Below are 21,508 nucleotides of genomic sequence, written 5' to 3'. Positions count from 1 at the left end.
TTGCTCAACACGCTGTAAGTCTTTGCTGTCGTCCAGCATTCTGTTTTTGTTTACTTTGTAGCCAGTTCAGTTTCTAGTTTCGTTCCTTAAGCTTCAATGCCTTTTCTTAGGGGCACTCAACTTTTGTTTATTTTTGGTTTTAGCATACCTTTTCATCTGCATACTGCCTCCCGCTGTCGTCGGCATATTGGTATCACGACATACCATGTTCCGACATCTACAAAGCAATTAGCTACCGGCTAGAGCATAACATTGTTACTCTGCCAAGCTCTAGACAGCACCGACACTCAACAACGGCACATCATTTGCAGACTATAATTACTTGTTTGCAAAAAGTATTTTTACCCCAAATAGGTGAAATTAGATCATCTCCCAGGGCATAAATAACTAAACAAAATGTACATAAATACATATTTTTTTAATATTCACAATAAATATACATTAATTTACAGATACATGTTAAAAAAAAAACAGTGCTGCAATATTCAACATGTTTGCATGACCAAAATGGATAAGTTAAAAGGAGAGAACAGTGTGTTGTATTTCAGCACTTCTTGAAATGACTCGTGCTTCACTCATCCTATTTCTGCACGGAGGGATCAGCAGCAGTCATAACAGTGCCTGGCGACAACAAAAAGAGCTTCAGAGTGATTAAAATAAATGTAAAAAAAAAAATAGTTTGTTCCCACAGCACGTTTTTGTCACTGGCAGCCGCACTCGTCCACGATCATGTCCTCGTGATGGCGCAGGAGCATCTCGCCGTTCTCGTAGTAGAGCATGCTGAGCGGGCTCATTTTGTTGGGAGCGCAGCAAGGCGCCGCCACCTTGTCCTCCTTGTAATGCTTGAGTAAACTCTAGGAAGACAAAGACGACAAGACAGGGTTCAGTCGACCCGCGAACCTTGGCCGTACCCGTCCGTTCAGTTAAGAGATGTCCTGATCCAATACTGGTATCGGTCTGATGTCAGCCAAAAAATAAGTATCGGATTGTGAAATAAGACATCTAAATGTCCTCCGATAGGCACGCAAGGTTGGTATTTTCTTGCATTTGACTTGTTTACTAAAGGTTAATAGGATACTAGCAGTTACACAACAGCTAAGCACACAAGCTAGACGTTCGTAATACGTGTCCTTTCATCCAACAATAGCGAAGTCTAAAACAGCACATTTGTCAATATAGACAAGTATCACATAATTATAGTTGCATATTACTTACACATACAAAATCTCCAAGGCAGAAGCGTATTAGGATGTATCTAGTAACAAATGTGTCCGCATCATTCAACATACTGAGTCATGAGCTTAACCTTATGAATTATTTTGGCCATCAGGTGCCGCCAAAAACAATTATCATGCTAATTCGACTTAAAGACTGCATAAGTACATTCCAGATGGTTAATGATAAATACTAGAGATGTCGGATAATGGCTTTTTTGCCGATATCCGATATTCCGATATTGTCCAACTCTTAATTACCGATTCCGATATCAACCGATACTGATATATACAGTCGTAGAATTAACACATTATTATGCCTAATTTTGTTGTGATGCCCCGCTGGATGCATTAAACAATGTAACAAGGTTTTCCAAAATAAATAAAAAATTAGAGATGTCCGATAATATCGGTCTGCCGATATTATCGGCCGATAAATGCGTTAAAATGTAATATCAGAAATTATTGGTATCTGTTTTTTTTTTTGTTTGTTTGTTTTTTTATTAAATCCACATAAAAAACACAAGATACACTTACAATTAGTGCACCAATCCAAAAAACCTCCCTCCCCCCATTTACACTCATTCACACAAAAGGGTTGTTTCTTTCTGTTATTAATATTCTGCTTCCTACATTATATATCAATATATATCAATACAGTCTGCAAGGGATACAGTCCGTAAGCACACATGATTGTGCGTGCTGCTGGTCCACTAATAATACTAACCTTTAACAGTTAATTTTACAAATGTTCATTAATTACTAGTTTCTATGTAACTGTTTTTATATTGTTTTACTTTCTTTTTTATTCAAGAAAATGTTTTTAATTTATTTATCTTATTTTATTTGATTCATTTTTTTAAAAAGTACCTTATCTTCACCATACCTGGTTGTCCAAATTAGGCATAATAATGTGTTAATTCCACGACTGTATATATCGGTTGATATCGGTATCGGTAATTAAAGAGTTGGACAATATCGGCATATCGGATATCGGCAAAAAGCCATTATCGGACATCCCTAAAAAAAATGCCAACATGGCACTGCCATATTTATTATTGAAGTCACAAAGTGAATTAATTTTTTTAACATGCCTCAAAACAACAGCTTGAAATTTGGGACATGCTCTCCCTGAGAGAGCATGAGGAGGTTGAGGTGGGGAGGCAGCGGGGGGGTGTATATTGTAGCGTCCCGGAAGAGTTAGTGCTGCAATGGGTTCTGGGTATTTGTTCTGTTGTGTTTATGTTGTGTTACGGTGCGGATGTTCTCCCGAAATGTGTTTGTCATTCTTGTTTGGTGTGGGTTCACAGTGTGCCGCATATTTGTAACAGTGTTAAAGTTGTTTACACGTCCACCCTCGGTGTGACCTGTATGGCTGTTGATCAAGTATGCCTTGCATTCACTTGTGTGTGTGAAAAGCCGTAGATATTATGTGACTGGGCCGGCACGCAAAGGCAGTGCCTTTAAGGTTTATTGGCGCTCTGTACTTCTCCCTACGTGTTTATTTCAAACATGTATAAAGTTTCAATATAATACATCACACAATGTACCCACATACACATACAGTAGAGGCCAAAAGTTTGGACACACCTTCTCCTCATTCAATGCGTTTTCTTTATTTTCATGACTATTTACATTGTAGATTGTCACTAAAGGCATCAGAACTATGAATGAACACATGTGGAGTTATGTACTCAACAAAAAAAAGGTGAAATAACTGAAAACATGTTTTATATTCTAGTTTCTTCAAAATAGCCACCCTCTTGGCATTCTCTCAATGAGCTTCCAGCACACCTGTGAAGTGAAAACCATTCCAGGACACCTCTTGAAGCACGCAGACTTTGCCTGCGAGTCCGCATTCGGGGCAGGATTACTGGTGAGTTGTAGCAAATAGTGAAACTAAAGTCTGTCACTGAAGTCGCTGCTCCTTTTAAAGTACCAGTAGAGTGGAAAAACAAGTTCCCTCCACATTGAAGCTATTATCATATCATTTGTAACACCAAAAGACTTCCAAATTTACAGATAAATAGATATTGTCAAAATAATATCAATCTCACGGTGATTCCAGAGCCATATTGAGAGTTAATAAGGAAGCCAGTCACATGAGCCGTGACGTAGCAGGCAGGAGTAACCACAGATCCCTTCCCCATCAACAACAATGCTAATCAAGCAGAATTTGGGAGAGCCAACAACGACTACTTTGGGAAATATGATCCAGGACCTTATAATTTTGAGCCCGAACACAAAGAGGATGAGTAAATACGTTTTGGAAGCCGAGCATCAGCAGCATTGCTAGGTGCTAAACATACAAACTAACTAGAGATGTCCGATAATATCGGGCTGCCGATATTATCGGCCGATAAATGCATTTAAAATGTAATATCGGAAATTATTGGCATCGGTTTCAAAAAGTAAAATGTATGACTTTTTAAAACGCTGCTGTGTACACGGACGTAGAGAGAAGTACAGAGCGCCAATAAACCTTAAAGGCACTGCCTTTGTGTGCCGGCCCAATCACATAATATCTACGGCTTTTCACACACACAAGTGAATGCAATGCATACTTGGTCAACAGCCATACAGGTCACACTGAGGGTAGCCATGTAAACAACTTTAACACTGTTACAAATATGCGCCACACCAAACAAGAATGACAAACACATTTCGGGAGAACATCCGCACCGTAACACAACATAAACACAACAGGACAGATACCCAGAACCCCTTACAGCACTAACTCTTCCGGGACGCTACAATATACACCCCCCCGCTACAATATACACCCCCCCGCTACCCCCTACCTAACCCCCCCCCCCCAACCCCACCCACCTCAACCTCCTCATGCTCTCTCAGGGAGAGCATGTCCCAAATTCCAAGCTGCTGTTTTGAGGCATGTTAAAAAAAAATAATGCACTTTGTGACTTCAATAATAAATATGGCAGTGCCATGTTGGCATTTTTTTACCATAACTTGAGTTGATTTATTTTGGAAAACCTTGTTACATTGTTTAATGCATCCAGCGGGGCATCACAACAAAATTAGTAGGGATGTCCGATAATGGCTTTTTGCCGATATCCGATATTCCGATATTGTCCAACTCTTTAATTACCGATACCGATATCAACCGATACCGATATCAACCGATATATGCAGTCGTGGAATTAACACATTATTATGCCTAATTTGGACAACCAGGTATGGTGAAGATAAGGTACTTTTTAAAAATAATAATAAAATAAGATAACTAAATTAAAAACATTTTCTTGAATAAAAAAGAAAGTAAAACAATATAAAAACAGTTACATAGAAACTAGTAATTAATTAAAATGAGTAAAATTAACTGTTAAAGGTTAGTACTATTAGTGGACCAGCAGCACGCACAATCATGTGTGCTTACGGACTGTATCCCTTGCAGACTGTATTGATATATATTGATATATAATGTAGGAACCAGAATATTGATAACAGAAAGAAATGGGGGGAGGGAGGTTTTTTGGGTTGGTGCACTAATTGTAAGTGTATCTTGTGTTTTTTATGTTGATTTAATAAAAATAAAAATAAAAAAACGATGCAGATAATAAAAAAACGATACCGATAATTTCCGATATTACATTTTAACGCATTTATCGGCCGATAAATGCGGACATCCCTAGATACAATCAAACACAAATAAGTAGAGCTGTCCGATAACGGCTTTTTTGCCGATATCCGATATTGTCCAACTCTTAATTACCGATTCCGATATCAACCGATACCGATATATACAGTCGTGGAATTAACACATTATTATGCCTAATTTTGTTGTGATGCCCCGCTGGATGCATTAAACAATGTAACAAGGTTTACCAAAATAAATCAACTCAAGTTATGGAAAAAAAGTGCCAACATGGCACTGCCATATTTATTATTGAAGTCACAAAGTGCTTTTTTTTTTTAAACATGCCTCAAAACAGCAGCTTGGAATTTGGGACATGCTGGAGGAGGTTGAGGTGGGCAGGGTTGAGGTGTGTGTGTGTGGGGGGGGAAGCGGGGGAGGTAGTAGCGGGGGGTGTATATTGTAGTCCCGAAAGAGTTAGTGATGCAAGGGATTCTGGGTATTTGTTCTGTTGTGTTTATGTTGTGTTACGGTGCGGATGTTCTCCCGAAATGTGTTTGTCATTCTTGTTTGGTGTGGGTTCACAGTGTGCCGCATATTTGTAACAGTGTTAAAGTTGTTTATACGTCCACCCTCAGTGTGACCTGTATGGCTGTTGACCAAGTATGCCTTGCATTCATTTGTGTGTGTGAAAAGCCATAGGTATTATGGGAATGGACCGGCACGCAAAGGCAGTGCCTTTAAGGTTTATTGGCGCTCTGTACTAGAGATGTCCGATAATATCGGTCTGCCGATATTATCGGCCGATAAATGCGTTAAAATGTAATATCGGAAATTATCGGTATCGGTTTTTTAATTATCAATATTGTTGTTTTTTTTTTGTTTTTTTTTTTTAATTAAATCCACATAAAAAACACAAGATACACTTACAATTAGTGCACTAACCCAAAAAACCTCCCTCCCCCATTTACACTCATTCACACAAAAGGGTTGTTTCTTTCTGTTATTAATATTCTGGTTCCTACATTATATATCAATATATATCAATACAGTCTGCAAGGGATACAGTCCGTAAGCACACATGATTGTGCGTGCTGCTGGTCCACTAATAGTACTAACCTTTAACAGTTAATTTTACAAATTTTCATTAATTACTAGTTTCTATGTAACTGTTTTTATATTGTTTTCCTTTCTTTTTTATTCAAGAAAATGTTTTTAATTTATTTATCTTATTTTATTTGATTCATTTTTTTAAAAAGGACCTTATCTTCACCATACCTGGTTGTCCAAATTAGGCATAATAATGTGTTAATTCCACGACTGTATATATCGGTTGATATCGGTATCGGTTGATATCGGTAATTAAAGAGTTGGACAATATCGGCATATTGGATATCGGCAAAAAGCCATTATCGGACATCCATACTCTGTACTTCTCCCTACGTCCGTGTACACAGTGGCGTTTTAAAAAGTCATAAATTTTACTTTTTGAAACCGATGCCCATAATTTCCGAACCGATACCGATAATTTCGGACATCTCTAATTATCGCGATACAAAAGCGCTATCGTCAGCCATATTTTTAATCGAAAAATTGGGCAACCCCAACGGTTACAGGTGAAAACATGGAACAAAGGAACACAAGTGGTCATCTTACCTGCATGTAAGCGTGATTGGTCGGGTTCAAATCCGCACCCACCGGTCCAATGCAGGACCCCTCACATCGATAAGCGTTGTATCTTTTAGGGAAGATGATCCAGGACCCCCATCCGATCTGATTAAAGTCCACCTGCATGTCCACTCTGCGGCACAGAGTCTTGTCCACCGTTCCCCTTTTAGACGCTGGCGGGCTCCTCGCCATCTGTTCCCTCTGTCCTCGTTTGCTTCTCCTCCGCTTGGGGGGCCAACGTGGCTTTTTGATTTCTGCCGGGGCCAAGAACTTGGAGCGTTCCGCCGTGTGGAGAAGGCTGGCTTTGGCTTTGGAGTCCTGGTCCGAGGCGGTGCGGGAGAAGATGACCAGCAAGGCTCGGTGGCTCACTTCCTGCTCCCTGCTGGAGTCAGGGAGCTCCGCCTTTCTCCTCCTGGACGCTCTTTTGCGGCGAATGAAGGCGGATTTCTCCTGGAGCCAGCTTAGGAGCGGGCCCGTCATGTTGAAGACCCTCCAGCTGTGGGAGGAGGAGACCAAGGCGGACTCCGTGAGGAGGCCCACCAGCTGCTGGGGGTGCTCCTTGCAGGCCCTCGGCACCGCCTTGCACTGCGGGCCGTGCTGGTGGTACACGGCCACGGACACGTTGGAAGCGGCCGGAGAGAAGCGGACCCTCAGCTCGGCCGCCTGGATCTGGTGGACTGCCAGGAGGGCGTGGAGGTCAAAGGTTGCCGCCCAGCGCCCGTGCTTGTGCACCAGCCCTGAAGTGAGGAAGTAAGAAAATTTCATTTTTAAAAAAATAATATTTATTCTAGTTGATCATGAAATAAAGTATCATGAAATATCAGAAAAAAAACTTTCACTAAAACATCCCAACCAAAAAGTCACAAAATCTATAGTACAGTATGTTTAATATTTGTATTCTGTTTAAGGAAACATTGTTTTTTTAAACGTCAAAAACGAAATGTGCATTATTTTTAATAAGTGAATATAATGACAATTAGACAAAAACATTGTAATATACTTGAAAAATTGTTTAGGAATATCTCCAATAATGCAACAATAAAAACCTGACCTATAATGACTTCCCTTTAAAAATATTTGATGCTAATGTTGATATTTTCCTCCAATTCTCTAAACTACTGTAAATATGTATGAATAATTGTAATGTAAGAAAACACTTTTTTTTAAAAAGTCAATAAGCCTCTCCCCCCAAAAAATATTGTAATAAATTCAAACAATTTTAAAATAAATATTGTTATAAATATAACAATGATTTTCAAAAGTCAGTAAAACTATGACTTTCTTTAAAAAATATTCAATGCTAATGTTGACATTTTCCTCTAAACTACCGTAAATATGAATGATTACTTGTATTATAAGGAAATAAAGTACAGAAGACATTTTTTTTGTTAAAAAATGCCCCCCAAAATATTGTACTGTACTTCACTTTTTTTTTCTTTTTTTTAATAACAAACAAAAAGAACTACAGTGGCTTTCCTCTGAACAAAATACATAAAATAATGCTGGCAATGTTTGCCTTTAAAGAGTCACAAAACTAAGTAAATATTTATAATATAAGATAATATAAAATGCAAAAGTAATAACATACGAAAAATAGAATACATTTAATATGCTCCCAACTAATAAAAAAATATTATTTAAATAATATAACAACAAAAAGTTTCCTTTGATGATAAATATTATTATAAATATTATACCTATATACGGTTAATGTGAAATTTAAAAATATAACTTTTAATTAACACTTTTAGATCATACACTATTTAAAAATTTTTTAAAAAACATTGTATGTGAAATTTCTATATAATATATGACTATAATTACATAACGTTATTACTTTTATTTCATATGTCTAAATTATATACTCCAATTGTTTTAGATAATACAACAAAATAATAAAAAACTACAGTACAGTGACTGCCCTCTGAAAAAAATTTTTTTTTAAAGTCACAAAACTAAATATACTTGTAACTTAAGAAAATATAACATACCAGTGGTTTAAAGATTAAATGATATATCAATACATCGATTTACAGTGATGGGCAGTAACAAGCTACATGTAGCTAAACTATGTAGCTTAACTACATTTTCCAGTATATTGACGGTAGTTTAGCTACTTTTTAATGAGTAGCTTTACCTGTAGTTTAGCTACTTTTAGACCCATGTAGGGAGGTTGCTACAAAGAGAGAAAATGGACTGCGAAATCCAGGCCCCAAAAAATACCAAGAAAATACAATGACCTGTATGAATGAGAACATCCATACATACGGAGAAAATCTATGATGACTGGTTGGTGTTCGTACGATGAGTCACAATTGGCTAAGGTTAGGGCGAAATATTACATACGGGCCAATCATAGGCAAGATAAGGCGGGTCATTGAAACCAGGAAGCCGAATCATAGCAGTCACGCACTCATGTCACATGACAACGAAGGAGTCCGAGACAGAGGGACGCTTCAAGCTGACGATAAAAAAAATAAAAAAAACACATCCTTAAAAATGGTAGAGAGATTCTCTCCCGCAGAGTATATTTTTCTTTTGCTTTAGTAATTAAAATGACGTCCAGGAAACCCACAATAATGCGTGTCCTGAGCCATATTTAGACGCGTATGCGTTTAGAGAAAACAATGCCCAAGACCTTAGTTTTTAGTTGTTTGCTCTGTAAACCAAAATCATAACTGTTCTCTTCATTGAAAACGTGGAACACAAATTTAGGAACACACATGAAGGTGAGTTGAGTTCCTGAAAAGTTTTACTGCACATAACCATTACCAACTGTTGTAAAAAAAAAACCACGTCATTGATTTTTTTGTAAAGTTATCGATAGATGCTGGGGTTTTTTTTACTCTAGGTACAGAAAATGAATAACATTATCAGGGTGGGCCAAAGAAAAGGCAAACTAAATACATACGTGGGGTGGAGGGACCCCTATAGGTAGTTGTAGGGTGTCCCCAGCTCAATGACAGATAGTTAATAGTAATGAACCCTTATTGGGTTCCTTTGTACACTCTCTGTTACATTAACATTGATATTATACACGTGGGTCTATAGATAGAAATGACATTAAATGTAGCTTTGATGTAGCAAGCTATTTTTGCTTGCTACAATTCTCCGGTAGCTTCGCAACATTTAATCGAGAGTAACTTGTAGCTTAGCTTACTACATTTTCCACGTAGCTTGCCCATCACTGTCGATTTATATTCCTCTGATTCAACGACATCGATCTGCGCTCGGAAGTTTGCCTTCCGGAAGATATACTGTACATGTCAATTCAGCATTGTTTAAAAGGATATCGATCAATTTTGTCGATACCAGAAGAAAAAAAAACACATTGGATTTAAGAACGGCAGACTTTACACTACCGTTCAAAAGTTTGGGGTCACATTGAAATGTCCTTATTTTTGAAGGAAAAGCACTGCACTTTTCAATGAAGATAACTTTAAACTAGTCTTAACTTTAAAGAAATACACTCTGTACATTGCTAATGTGGTCAATGACTATTCTAGCTGCAAATGTCTGGTTTTTGGTGCAATATCTACATAGGTGTATAGAGGCCCATTTCCAGCAACTATCACTCCAGTGTTCTAATGGTACAATGTGTTTGCTCATTGGCTCAGAAGGCTAATTGATGATTAGAAAAGCCTTGTGCAATCATGTTCACACATCTGAAAACAGTTTAGCTCGTTACAGAAGCTACAAAACTCACCTTCCTTTGAGCAGATTGAGTTTCTGGAGCATCACATTTGTGGGGTCAATTAAACGCTCAAAATGGCCAGAAAAAGAGAACTTTCATCTGAAACTCGACAGTCTATTCTAGAGATGTCCGATAATATCGGCCGGCCGATATTATCGGACGATAAATGCTTTAAAATGTAATATCGGAAATTATCGGTATCAGTTTTTTTATTATCGGTATCGTTTTTTTTTTTGTTTTTTTTGTTTTTTTTTTAATTAAATCAACATAAAAAACACAAGATACACTTACAATTAGTGCACCAACCCCCATTTACACTAATTCACACAAAAGGGTTGTTTCCTTCTGTTATTAATATTCTGGTTCCTACATTATATATCAATATATATCAATACAGTCTGCAAGGTATACAGTCCGTAAGCACACATGATTGTGCGTGCTGCTGGTCCACTAATAGTACTAACCTTTAACAGTTAATTTTACTAATTTTCATTCATTACTAGTTTCTATGTAACTGATTTTATATTGTTTTACTTTCTTTTTTATTCAAGAAATTTTTTTTAATTTATTTATCTTATTTTATTTTATTAATTTAAAAAAAAAGGACCTTATCTTCACCATACCTGGTTGTCCAAATTAGGCATAATAATGTGTTAATTCCACAACTGTATATATCAGTATCGGTATCGGTTGATATCGGTATCTGTAATTAAAGAGTTGGACAATATCGGAATATCGGATATCGGCAAAAAGCCATTATCGGACATCCCTAGTCTATTCTTGTTCTTAGAAATGAAGGCTATTCCACAAAATTGTTTGGGTGACCCCAAACTTTTGAACGGTAGTGTATATGAAGTTTAACACTTTTAATGATAAGGACGTTAAGCGTTACTCAAGTCTGTCCACCCGTCTATGACGTCATCGCTATCAGCTGGCAAAACCGGAATGGCGGTAGCTACGGTGGCCCAGAAAGGTCGCAACAAATACAAAGGCCACAAGATGATATGAAGCAACAACACAACAACTTTCAGCTGCAGCGCGACTGCAAAAGCCACTACACAACAACATAGAGCTACAACACAACTTTAACAGAATATTAGTATTCTTGAAAAAGTAAAACAAGTTATTTATGACTGATAAAATAGTCACACTTTATTTACTTTTCCAACTTCGTTCATTACACCGTTTTCAACTTTTCGCTTCAGGAAGTTGGTGAGTCGCCGAAACGTGCCCCCTATCACTTTGGTTCTGTCTTTATATTGTCGTATTTTGGCTTATAGTTGTTGTGTTATGGCTTTATGTCATTGTGTCGTGGCGTTTGCATTTGTTGGGACTTTTCTCTGCCCCCGTAGCTGTTTATTCAAATGAGAGGAGTGGCAGATCAAACCACTGCTCATTTGATCTGAAAAGGTTTGGTTGCGCTTGATTTTTTTCATATTAATTTATTTTGTATTTGTATTAATTCTCTGTCAAAAAAAAAAAAGAGTAAAAGTAGCAGGTAAACCTACTGGTAAAATTTTTGCTGACTGCAGTTTTATTATACATTGCTTGAATATTGATAATAAGAGGTTGGTTGGTTGCACTTTATTCCAATGAATGAATGCATTAATTGTCCATTAATTGTTTACTTGCTTGTTTGTATTCATAATTCATTTTTATATAATTCCCTTACAAGAAATAACACACAGGAAACGTCACCTGCAGTGTCCAATATCCAGTAGGTCGATTTTTAATTTATTTATTTTTGCTACAAAGTTACCGGATCGATTTCAACTCACTGAAACGTTTCGGATCGTATCTTTCGAAAAAGATAATATCGACAACCAAGAATTCTAAATTGAATCGTCGTCACGTCACGACATTGCTGGGTTTACGAGCCGAGGAGCATGTTCGGCAGCGCACAGTCACAGAGTACTTACAAGCAGACACAGTGTGTAGACAGAAAGGGGAGAATGGACGCATTTTGGCTTAAAAACTAACGATAAAGGTGAAGTTATAACACTGAAACGGAAGAGGTGCTTTAAAACATGGCTAGCTAGCTAGAGGCTAATGTCCATCCGCAGTCGGCAGTGTTTTAGCTACTTCTAAATCACTAAGCCTGGTCTCCATGGCGACAAATAAAGTACGTTTCTTACAAGTATCATCCCTGCAGGACGAGGAATAGCTAAACATGTTTCACTACACACCGTGGGAGGACACAATAGCTCACCGGCGTCACAAAGTAAACATGCCATGGGTGGATCTATTACCTGACATCCACTGCAATGATACCAAGTACAAGAGCGTATCTAGTCGATACAACTATGATTACATCAATATTTTTTATCGTCACAAAATCTTTAAAAAAAAAAAAAAAAATCATATTGTATTCATAAACTCAGTAAATACATCCCTGGACACATGAGAACTTAAATTATGACCAATGTATGATCCTGTAACTACTTGGTATCGGATCGATACCTACATTTGTGGTATCATCCACAAAGTATCCAAACAACAGAAGAATAAGTAATTATTACATTTTAACAGAAGTGTAGATAGAACATGTTAAAGGAGAAAGTAAGCAGATATTAACAGTGAATGAACAAGTTGATTAATAATATTTTTTACAGCTTGTCCTTTATAACTTTGACAAAATAATAGAATGATAACTGTTACTGCATACGCCAGCAGACAAATTAAGAGCCTTTGTTTGCTTACTTACTACTAAAAGACAAGTTGTCTAGTACAGGGGTGTCAAACGTACGGCCCGAGGGCCGGATCAGGCCCGCGAACCGGTTTCATCCGGACCGCGGGATGATTTTGCTAAGTATAGAAATTAACCTGAAATTTTTGAATGAAAGAAACAGCTGTTCTAAATGTGTCCACTGGATGTCGCAATAGCAATTCTTTGTATCTTTGTATGATGCTACATATGTACAAAATAAACCACATAATATTAGTACACCAGTCGAGGAAAATGATCAAACTACATAAATAACATCCTGTAATTTGATTTTGATATAATTTTTGTATCTTGATAGATTGAAAATGAACACCAATGAGCTGACTGATGAACATATCACATAATTTATTCAGAAAATATAAATAACGACAAACAAAGTATGTATACTACTAACCGCAACAGGTAATTGCAAAAAACAACAACATTATTTGTACAATTTCAGAATGTGCTTGTTTTATTTTTAAACAAAGAAAACAATCTGAAGTTGTCTTTATTTTTAGGTTATCATGCCGTGATTTTACCAGTCCGGCCCACTTGAGAGTAGATTTTTCTCCATGTGGCCCCCCATCTAAAATGAGTTTGATACCCCTGGTCTAGTATGTTCACTATTTTATTTAAGGACAAAACTGTTCTTCGATTGCAATGAGAAACATGTGTGAGATTTTTTGTTAAAATAAACCCAATAATGAAATTTTTTTGTGGTCCCCTTTATTTAGAAAAGTATCGAAAAGTATCAAAATACATTTTGGTACCAAAATATTGGTATGAGACAACCCTAGTACCTACTGTTAATGTCAAAATATTATATAATAACTAGATGAAGCAATTCCTGAATGGTCCAATGCTGAAGTTGAACTTCAAAATGACTAATTGTTGAAGTAGAGCACACTATTCCTGAACAAGCTGAATATTTTGAAGTTGAAAAGGTTTGAATCGGATACAAAATGTGGGAATTGTGGAACTTTGAAAAATGTCGCATTCATTTCCAAGGGAATTTCATGGAAATTTGGGGATTTCGAGAAAAGCAGGAATTTTTTAAGAAAATGTTGAAAGACTTGAATGTTCTGAATTGGTGTTGGAATTTTTCAAATCGGTCGAGAAATGTTGAATTAATGGTATTAAGGAATTCCTGAAATTTCGGGACAACCAGGAATTTTTTGTTTTTTTGTCCTGATTAAGAAGAATGTTTGGACGGTGGAACGGTTGAAGTGGATTGAAAAATGTGGCCGGAAAAAAGGGTCAAAAAAAGGGTCTGAAATAACGAGAATTTCTCTGAATTCCTGGAATTTTTTTTTTACCTGGAAAAATGATAGTTTGAATGTCCAGGATGAGTGGAATGTGTTGAAGGGTGGAATGGTTTGAATCGGGTGAAAAAGGGTGGACGTTTGAAAAATGGCCAATTCATTTTGATTGGGAAAAATGTCCCGGAAAACCTGGAATTCTGGGAAATCTGGAAATATTTTTTTGGAATTTGTCAAGGGAAAGCCCGCCATTTCCCGTATAGGCTGAACAGTTTGAAGTCGGAACGGTTTGAATCGGGTGAACAATGTGGAAGGTAGAGCGGGCCAGAATCTAGAGAATAAATTGAATAATAAATAGATTAATTTTGGTGTAGAAAACCACACAATTACATAATGTGATAACTTTTTAAGATGTATGTTAAATTGACAACAAAGCCCATTTATCCTTGAAGTGGGTTGAAAAATGTGGAAGGAGTAGTCTTCAGAAAAAAGGGTCAAAAAAGGGTCTGAAATAACAGGAATTTCTCTGAATTCCTGGAATTTTTTTTTAACCTGGAAAGATTATAGTTTGAATGTCCAGGATGAGTGCAATGTAACAAAAACAACTTAGTTTTTTGTCCTGATTAAGAAGAATGTTTGGACGGTGGAACGGTTGAAGTGGGTTGAAAAATGTGGAAGGAGTAGTCGCCGGAAAAAAGGGTCAAAAAAGGGTCTGAAATAACGGGAATTTTTCGGAATTCCTGGAATTTTTTTGAACCTGGAAAAATGATAGTTTGAATGTCCAGGATGAGTGGAATCTAACCAAAGCAACTTTGTTTTTTGTCCTGATTAGGAAGAATGTTTGAACGGTGGAACGGTTGAAGTGGGTTGAAAAATGTGGAAGGAGGATGGTCGCCAGAAAAAAGGGTCAAAAAAGGGTCTGAAATAACGGGAATTTCTCAGAATTCCTGGAATTGTTTTGAACCTGGAAAAATTATAGTTTGAATGTCCAGGATGAGTGGAATGTAACAAAAACAACTTAAGAATGTTTGGACGGTGGAACGGTTGAAGTGGGTTGAAAAATGTGGAAGGAGTAGTCGCCGTAAAAAAGGGTCAAAAAAGGGTCTGAAATAACGGGAATTTTTCGGAATTCCTGGAATTTTTTTGAACCTGGAAAAATGATAGTTTGAATGTCCAGGATGAGTGGAATGTAACAAAAACAACTTAGTTTTTTGTCCTGATTAAGAAGAAGGTTTGGACGGTGGAAGGGTTGAAGTGAGTTGAAAAATGTGGAAGGAGTAGTCGCCGGAAAAAAGGGTCAAAAAAAGGGTCTGAAATAACGGGAATTTTTCGGAATTCCTGGAAAAAAAATTTTACCTAGAAAAATGATAGTTTGGAATGTCCAGGATGAGTGGAATGTGTTGAAGGTGGAATGGTTTGAATCGGTTGAAAAATGTGAAAAATGGTGGAAGTTCGAAAAAATGGCCAATTAATTTTGATTTGGGAAAAATGTCCCGGAAAACCTGGAATTCTGGGAAATCTAGAAATATTTTTTTGGAATTTGTCAAGGGAAAGCCTGCCATTTCCCGTATAGGCTGAACAGTTTGAAGTCTGAACGGTTTGAATCGGGTGAAAAATGTGGAAGGTAGCGCGCCAGAATCTGTAGAATAAATTTAATAATAAATAGATTAATTTTCCATCCATCCATCCATTTCTACCGCTTGTCCCTTTTGGGGTATTTTGGTGTACAAAACCACACAATTACATAATGTGATAACTTTGAATTGATATTTAAGATGTATGTTAAATTGACAACAAAGCCCATTTATCCTTGAAGTGGGTTGAAAAATGTGGAAGGAGTAGTCGCCAGAAAAAGGGGTCAAAAAAGGGTCTGAAATAACAGGAATTTCTCTGAATTCCTGGAAATTTTTTTGAACCTGGAAAAATGATAGTTTGAATGTCCAGGATGAGTGGAATGTAACAAAAACAACTTAGTTTTTTGTCCTGATTAGGAAGAATGTTTGGACGGTGGAAGGGTTGAAGTGGGTTGGAAAATGTGGAAGGAGTAGTCGCCAGAAAAAAGGGTCAAAAAAGAGTCTGAAATAACGGGAATTTCTCAGAATTCCTGGAATTTTTTTGGAACCTGGAAAAATGATAGTTGGAATGTCCAGGATGAGTGGAATGTAACAAAAACAACTTTGTTTTTTGTCCTGATTAAGAAGAACGTTTGGACGGTGGAACAATTGAAGTGGGTTGAAAAATGTGGAAGGAGTAGTCGCCGGAAAAAAGGGTCAAAAAAGGGTCTGAAATAACGGGAATTTTTCGGAATTCCTGAAAAAAAAATTTAACCTGGAAAAATTATAGTTTTAATGTCCAGGATGAGTGGAATGTGTTGAAGGTGGAATGGTTTAAATCGGTTTAAAAATTTGAAAAATGGTGGAAGTTTGAAAAAATGGCCAATTCATTTTGATTTGGGAAAAATGTCCCGGAAAACCTGGAATTCTGGGAAATCTGGAAAAATATTTTTTTGGAATTTGTCAAGGGAAAGCCCGCCATTTCCCGTATAGGCTGAACAGTTTGAAGTCTGAACGGTTTGAATCGGGTGAAAAATGTGGAAGGTAGCGCGCCAGAATCTGTAGAATAAATTTAATAATAAATAGATTAATTTTCCATCCATCCATCCATTTCCTACCGCTTGTCCCTTTTGGGGTATTTTGGTGTAGAAAACCACACAATTACATAATGTGATAACTTTGAATTGATATTTAAGATGTATGTTCAATTGACAACAAAGCCCATTTATCCTTGAAGTGGGTTGAAAAATGTGGAAGGAGTAGTCGCCAGAAAAAGGGGTCAAAAAAGGGTCTGAAATAACAGGAATTTCTCTCAATTCCTGGAATTTTTTTTGAACCTGGAAAAATGATAGTTTGAATGTCCAGGATGAGTGGAATGTAACAAAAACAACTTAAGAATGTTTGGATGGTGGAACGGTTGAAGTGGGTTAAAAAATGTGGAAGGAGTAGTCGCCGGAAAAAAGGGTCAAAAAAGGGTCTGAAATAACGGGAATTTTTCGGAATTCCTGGAATTTTTTTGGAACCTGGAAAAATGATAGTTTGAATGTCCAGGATTAGTGGAATGTAACAAAAACAACTTTGTTTTTTGTCCTGATTAAGAAGAACGTTTGGACGGTGGAACGGTTGAAGTGGGTTGAAAAATGTGGAAGGAGTAGTCGCCAGAAAAAAGGGTCAAAAAAGGGTCTGAAATAACGGGAATTTTTCGGAATTCCTGAAAAAAAAATTTAACCTGGAAAAATGATAGTTTGGAATGTCCAGGATGAGTGGAATGTGTTGAAGGTGGAATGGTTTGAATCGGTTGAAAAATGTGAAAAATGGTGGAAGTTCGAAAAAATGGCCAATTAATTTTGATTTTTGGAATTCTGGGAAATGTAGAAATATTTTTTTGGAATTTGTCAAGGGAAAGCCTGCCATTTCCCGTGTAGGCTGAACAGTTTGAAGTCTGAACGGTTTGAATCGGGTGAAAAATGTGGAAGGTAGCGCGCCAGAATCTGTAGAATAAATTTAATAATAAATAGATTAATTTTCCATCCATCCATCCATTTTCTACCGCTTGTCCCTTTTGGGGTATTTTGGTGTAGAAAACCACACAATTACATAATGTGATAACTTTGAATTGATATTTAAGATGTATGTTAAATTGACAACAAAGCCCATTTATCCTTGAAGTGGGTTGAAAAATGTGGAAGGAGTAGTCGCCAGAAAAAAGGGTCAAAAAAGGGTCTGAAATAACAGGAATTTCTCTGAATTCCTGGAATTTTTTTTTAACCTGGAAAAATGATAGTTTGAATGTCCAGGATGAGTGGAATGTAACAAAAACAACTTTGTTGTTTGTCCTGATTAAGAAGAAGGTTTGGACGGTGGAACGGTTGAAGTGGGTTAAAAAATGTGGAAGGAGTAGTCGCCAGAAAAAAGGGTCAAAAAATCGGTCTGAAATAACGGGAATTTTTCGGAATTCCTGGAATTTTTTTTAACCTGGAAAAATGATAGTTGGAATGTCCAGGATGAGTGGAATCTAACCAAAACAACTTTGTTTTTTGTCCTGATTAAGAAGAACGTTTGGACGGTGGAACGGTTGAAGTGGGTTGAAAAATGTGGAAGGAGTAGTCGCCGGAAAAAAGGGTCTGAAATAACAGGAATTTTTCGGAATTCCTGAAAAAAAAATTTAACCTGGAAAAATTATAGTTTGGAATGTCCAGGATGAGTGGAATGTGTTGAAGGTGGAATGGTTGAAAAATGTGAAAAATGTGGAAGGAGTAGTCGCCGGAAAAAAGGGTCTGAAATAACAGGAATTTTTCGGAATTCCTGAAAAAAAAATTTAACCTGGAAAAATTATAGTTTGGAATGTCCAGGATGAGTGGAATGTGTTGAAGGTGGAATGGTTGAAAAATGTGAAAAATGTGGAAGGAGTAGTCGCCGGAAAAAAGGGTCTGAAATAACGGGAATTTTTCGGAATTCCTGAAAAAAAAAATTAACCTGGAAAAATGATAGTTTGGAATGTCCAGGATGAGTGGAATGTGTTGAAGGTGGAATGGTTGAAAAATGTGAAAAATGGTGGAAGTTTGAAAAATGGCCAATTCATTTTGATTGGGAAAAATGTCCCGGAAAACCTGGAATTCTGGGAAATCTGGAAATATTTTTTTGGAATTTGTCAAGGGAAAGCCCGCCATTTACCGTATAGGCTGAACAGTTTGAAGTCGGAACGGTTTGAATCGGGTGAAAAATGTGGAAGGTAGCGCGCCAGAATCTAATTTAATAATAAATAGATTAATTTTCCATCCATCCATCCATTTCCTACCGCTTGTCCGTTTTGGGGTATTTTGGTGTAGAAAACCACACAATTACATAATGTGATAACTTTGAATTGATATTTAAGATGTATGTTAAATTGACAACAAAGCCCATTTATTAGGGATGTCCGATAATGGCTTTTTGCCGATATCTGATATGCCGATATTGTCCAACTCTTTAATTACCGATACCGATATCAACCGATACCAATATCAACCGATATATACAGTCGTGGAATTAACACATTATTATGCCTAATTTGGACAACCAGGTATGGTGAAGATAAGGTACTTTTTTAAAAAAAAAAAATGAATCAAATAAAATAAGATAAATAAATTAAAAACATTTTCTTGAATAAAAAAGAAAGTAAAACAATATAAAAACAGTTACATAGAAAATTTGTCAAATTAACTGTTAAAGGTTAGTACTATTAGTGGACCAGCAGCACGCACAATCATGTGTGCTTACGGACTGTATCCCTTGCAGACTGTATTGATATATATTGATATATAATGTAGGAACCAGAATATTAATAACAGAAAGAAACAACCCTTTTGTGTGAATGAGTGTAAATGGGGGCGGGAGGTTTTTTGGGTTGGTGCACTAATTGTAAGTGTATCTTGTGTTTTTTATGTGGATTTAATTAAAAAAATAATTTAAAAAAACAAAAAAAAACGATACTGATAATAACAAAACGATACCGATAATTTCCGATATTACATTTTAACGCATTTCTTGGCATGGGGGGGTTTATCCAGGTGTAGATTCAGGTGTGGCTCAAATTAATCTCCAGGATTAAAGCGTTTCAATTATTTGACCAATTGCATGCATTCACTCATCACGCAGTGCTCATCACGTCATCAAACTGTTTAATCCACTCAAAAGTCAACAACCGAACCCCCGGCAGATTGCACAGGCCGCGGCAGTCCCTGGTAGTCCCTGGGACGCCGCGGTCCCTCCTCGGCTAAAAGCAAACACCTTGCAGCCATGTGCGATGTCGCTTGTGTGCCACCGGCAACAAATCCGCAGCTCTAATCTAATCAGGACAAGTGTGAAGGGAGGAAAAAGAACTAAGGAAACTTGTTGATTTGGTCCCCGGTAAGAGATTTGTAGGAGGAGGGGGGGCGTCTGGCGAGATATACAATCAACATTTCAGCTATTTAAGGTGAAAAAAAAAAAAAGAGGTTTGCTTTGAGAATTAAAGCAGAAAAAAGCAGGACTCTTTTCACACGCTGACCCCCCTACTCGCGTGGGATGTGGATTGAAGCCTTCTCAGATCGTCTGGCAACCCCCCCTAATACGCCCCCCCCTCCCCGCCCTTAACATGTCGCAACACGGTGTCACTCACTCGCTCACCCCCGCCCTTTTAAGTGAAAAAAGTGCGTGAAATAATGTGGAAATATTACCTCTCGCTATCAAACTCCTCACCGTGTCCGCCTCCAGCTCCGCGGCGTCCGCGGGCCGGGTGAAGTTCCGGTAGAGGTGCACCATGTAGCTGGGCAGGTGGTGCCCGGCGACGCGCTCCTGCGCCGGCGGGAAGCGGTGCAGCGTGCCCCGGGCGCGGCCCTGCCCCTGCCCGGGGGCTCCGGCCCGGGCCTGCAGGAGGGGCACCACCACTAGCAGCAGCAGCAGTAGTGACTTCCACGGCTCCATGACGCCCCCAATAAGACACGATCCCTTCCAATGCGGAGCATTTTTTTTTAGGGGTGTCTTATATACCCTCAGACGACCACCCCTCCCGCTTTCATGTCAGCAAGTAGCTGAGAACATTAAAGGAAATTGACATGCGTCCCCATGACGTGTTACCTGACAGCTCATCAGCCTTTCAGCTGCTAATTAGGCAGCCCTACTGGATGCTGCTTTTTTTTTTTTTTTAAACTAATTATTAGGGTTTCTCATAGAGTGATGTGCAGTGGACAATAGGGACAAGCATTGAGCTAATAAAGGGCACTAAAATGTAATATGCAGCATGGACAAACTATTATGCCTTTTAAAAGTGGAGAAAATGTAAATAAATATATTTTTTTGTTCAATCAATTATATAGCTACACCTTCTAAAATAGTTTAACTTTTTTTTTTTTTTTTTTTTTTACTGTTTTCAACATATGTCAGATGTTAAATACTCCAAAAAAAAAATGTAGTTGTCGTTGCCTATTACACAGTGGATAAAAGGTTACAAAAAACTTATGAAATTGTAATAATTGCATCTCATAAAGTTGTAAAAATTATTTCAGTATTACAGAAATGTTGAAAAAAAAAAATCACATTTTGTCACCTAGTATTTAACATTTTGATTAGGGACAAGCATTAAGCTAATAAAAAGGACTTACATTATGCAGCATGGACAAACCATTATGCCTTTTAAAAGTGGAAAAAAATGTAAATAATTTTTTTTTTGTTCAATCAATTATATAGCTACACCTTCTAAAATAGTTGAACTTTTTAGTTTTTTGTTTTTTTACTGTTTTCAACATATGTCAGATGTTAAATACTCCAAAAAAATGTAGTTGTCGTTGCCTATTACACA

At 37.3% G+C, this 21,508-nt stretch overlaps 1 protein-coding gene across 1 annotated transcript; it reads right to left on the bottom strand.

Moving 5' to 3' along the window:
- Positions 1-492: 492 nt before the first annotated feature.
- Positions 493-20,634, bottom strand: ndr2 (nodal-related 2). The gene is made up of 3 exons (XM_062055852.1): positions 20,388-20,634; positions 6,466-7,214; positions 493-854 (listed from the first exon to the last, which is right to left on the bottom strand). The coding sequence occupies exons 1-3, from the start codon at positions 20,632-20,634 to the stop codon at positions 702-704; spliced, it is 1,149 nt and encodes a 382-aa protein (XP_061911836.1). The 3' UTR covers positions 493-701.
- Positions 20,635-21,508: the final 874 nt, after the last annotated feature.

The sequence above is a fragment of the Entelurus aequoreus genome, linkage group LG08 (assembly GCF_033978785.1).
Source record: "Entelurus aequoreus isolate RoL-2023_Sb linkage group LG08, RoL_Eaeq_v1.1, whole genome shotgun sequence".
NCBI classification, from domain to species: Eukaryota; Metazoa; Chordata; class Actinopteri; order Syngnathiformes; family Syngnathidae; genus Entelurus; species Entelurus aequoreus.
Note: the sequence above shows the minus strand (reverse complement) of the source record. Positions and strands in the feature narration are given on the sequence as shown.

Excerpts from the sequence above, each read along its gene's own strand:
- ndr2 (XM_062055852.1), bottom strand. The coding sequence starts at position 20,634 with ATGGAGCCGTGGAAGTCACTACTGCTGCTGCTGCTAGTGGTGGTGCCC. Across the intron at positions 7,215-20,387 it reads GAGGAGTTTGATAGCGAGAG|GGCTGGTGCACAAGCACGGG; the intron begins GTAATATTTCCA and ends TCCTCACTTCAG. Across the intron at positions 855-6,465 it reads CCAATCACGCTTACATGCAG|AGTTTACTCAAGCATTACAA; the intron begins GTAAGATGACCA and ends TTGTCTTCCTAG.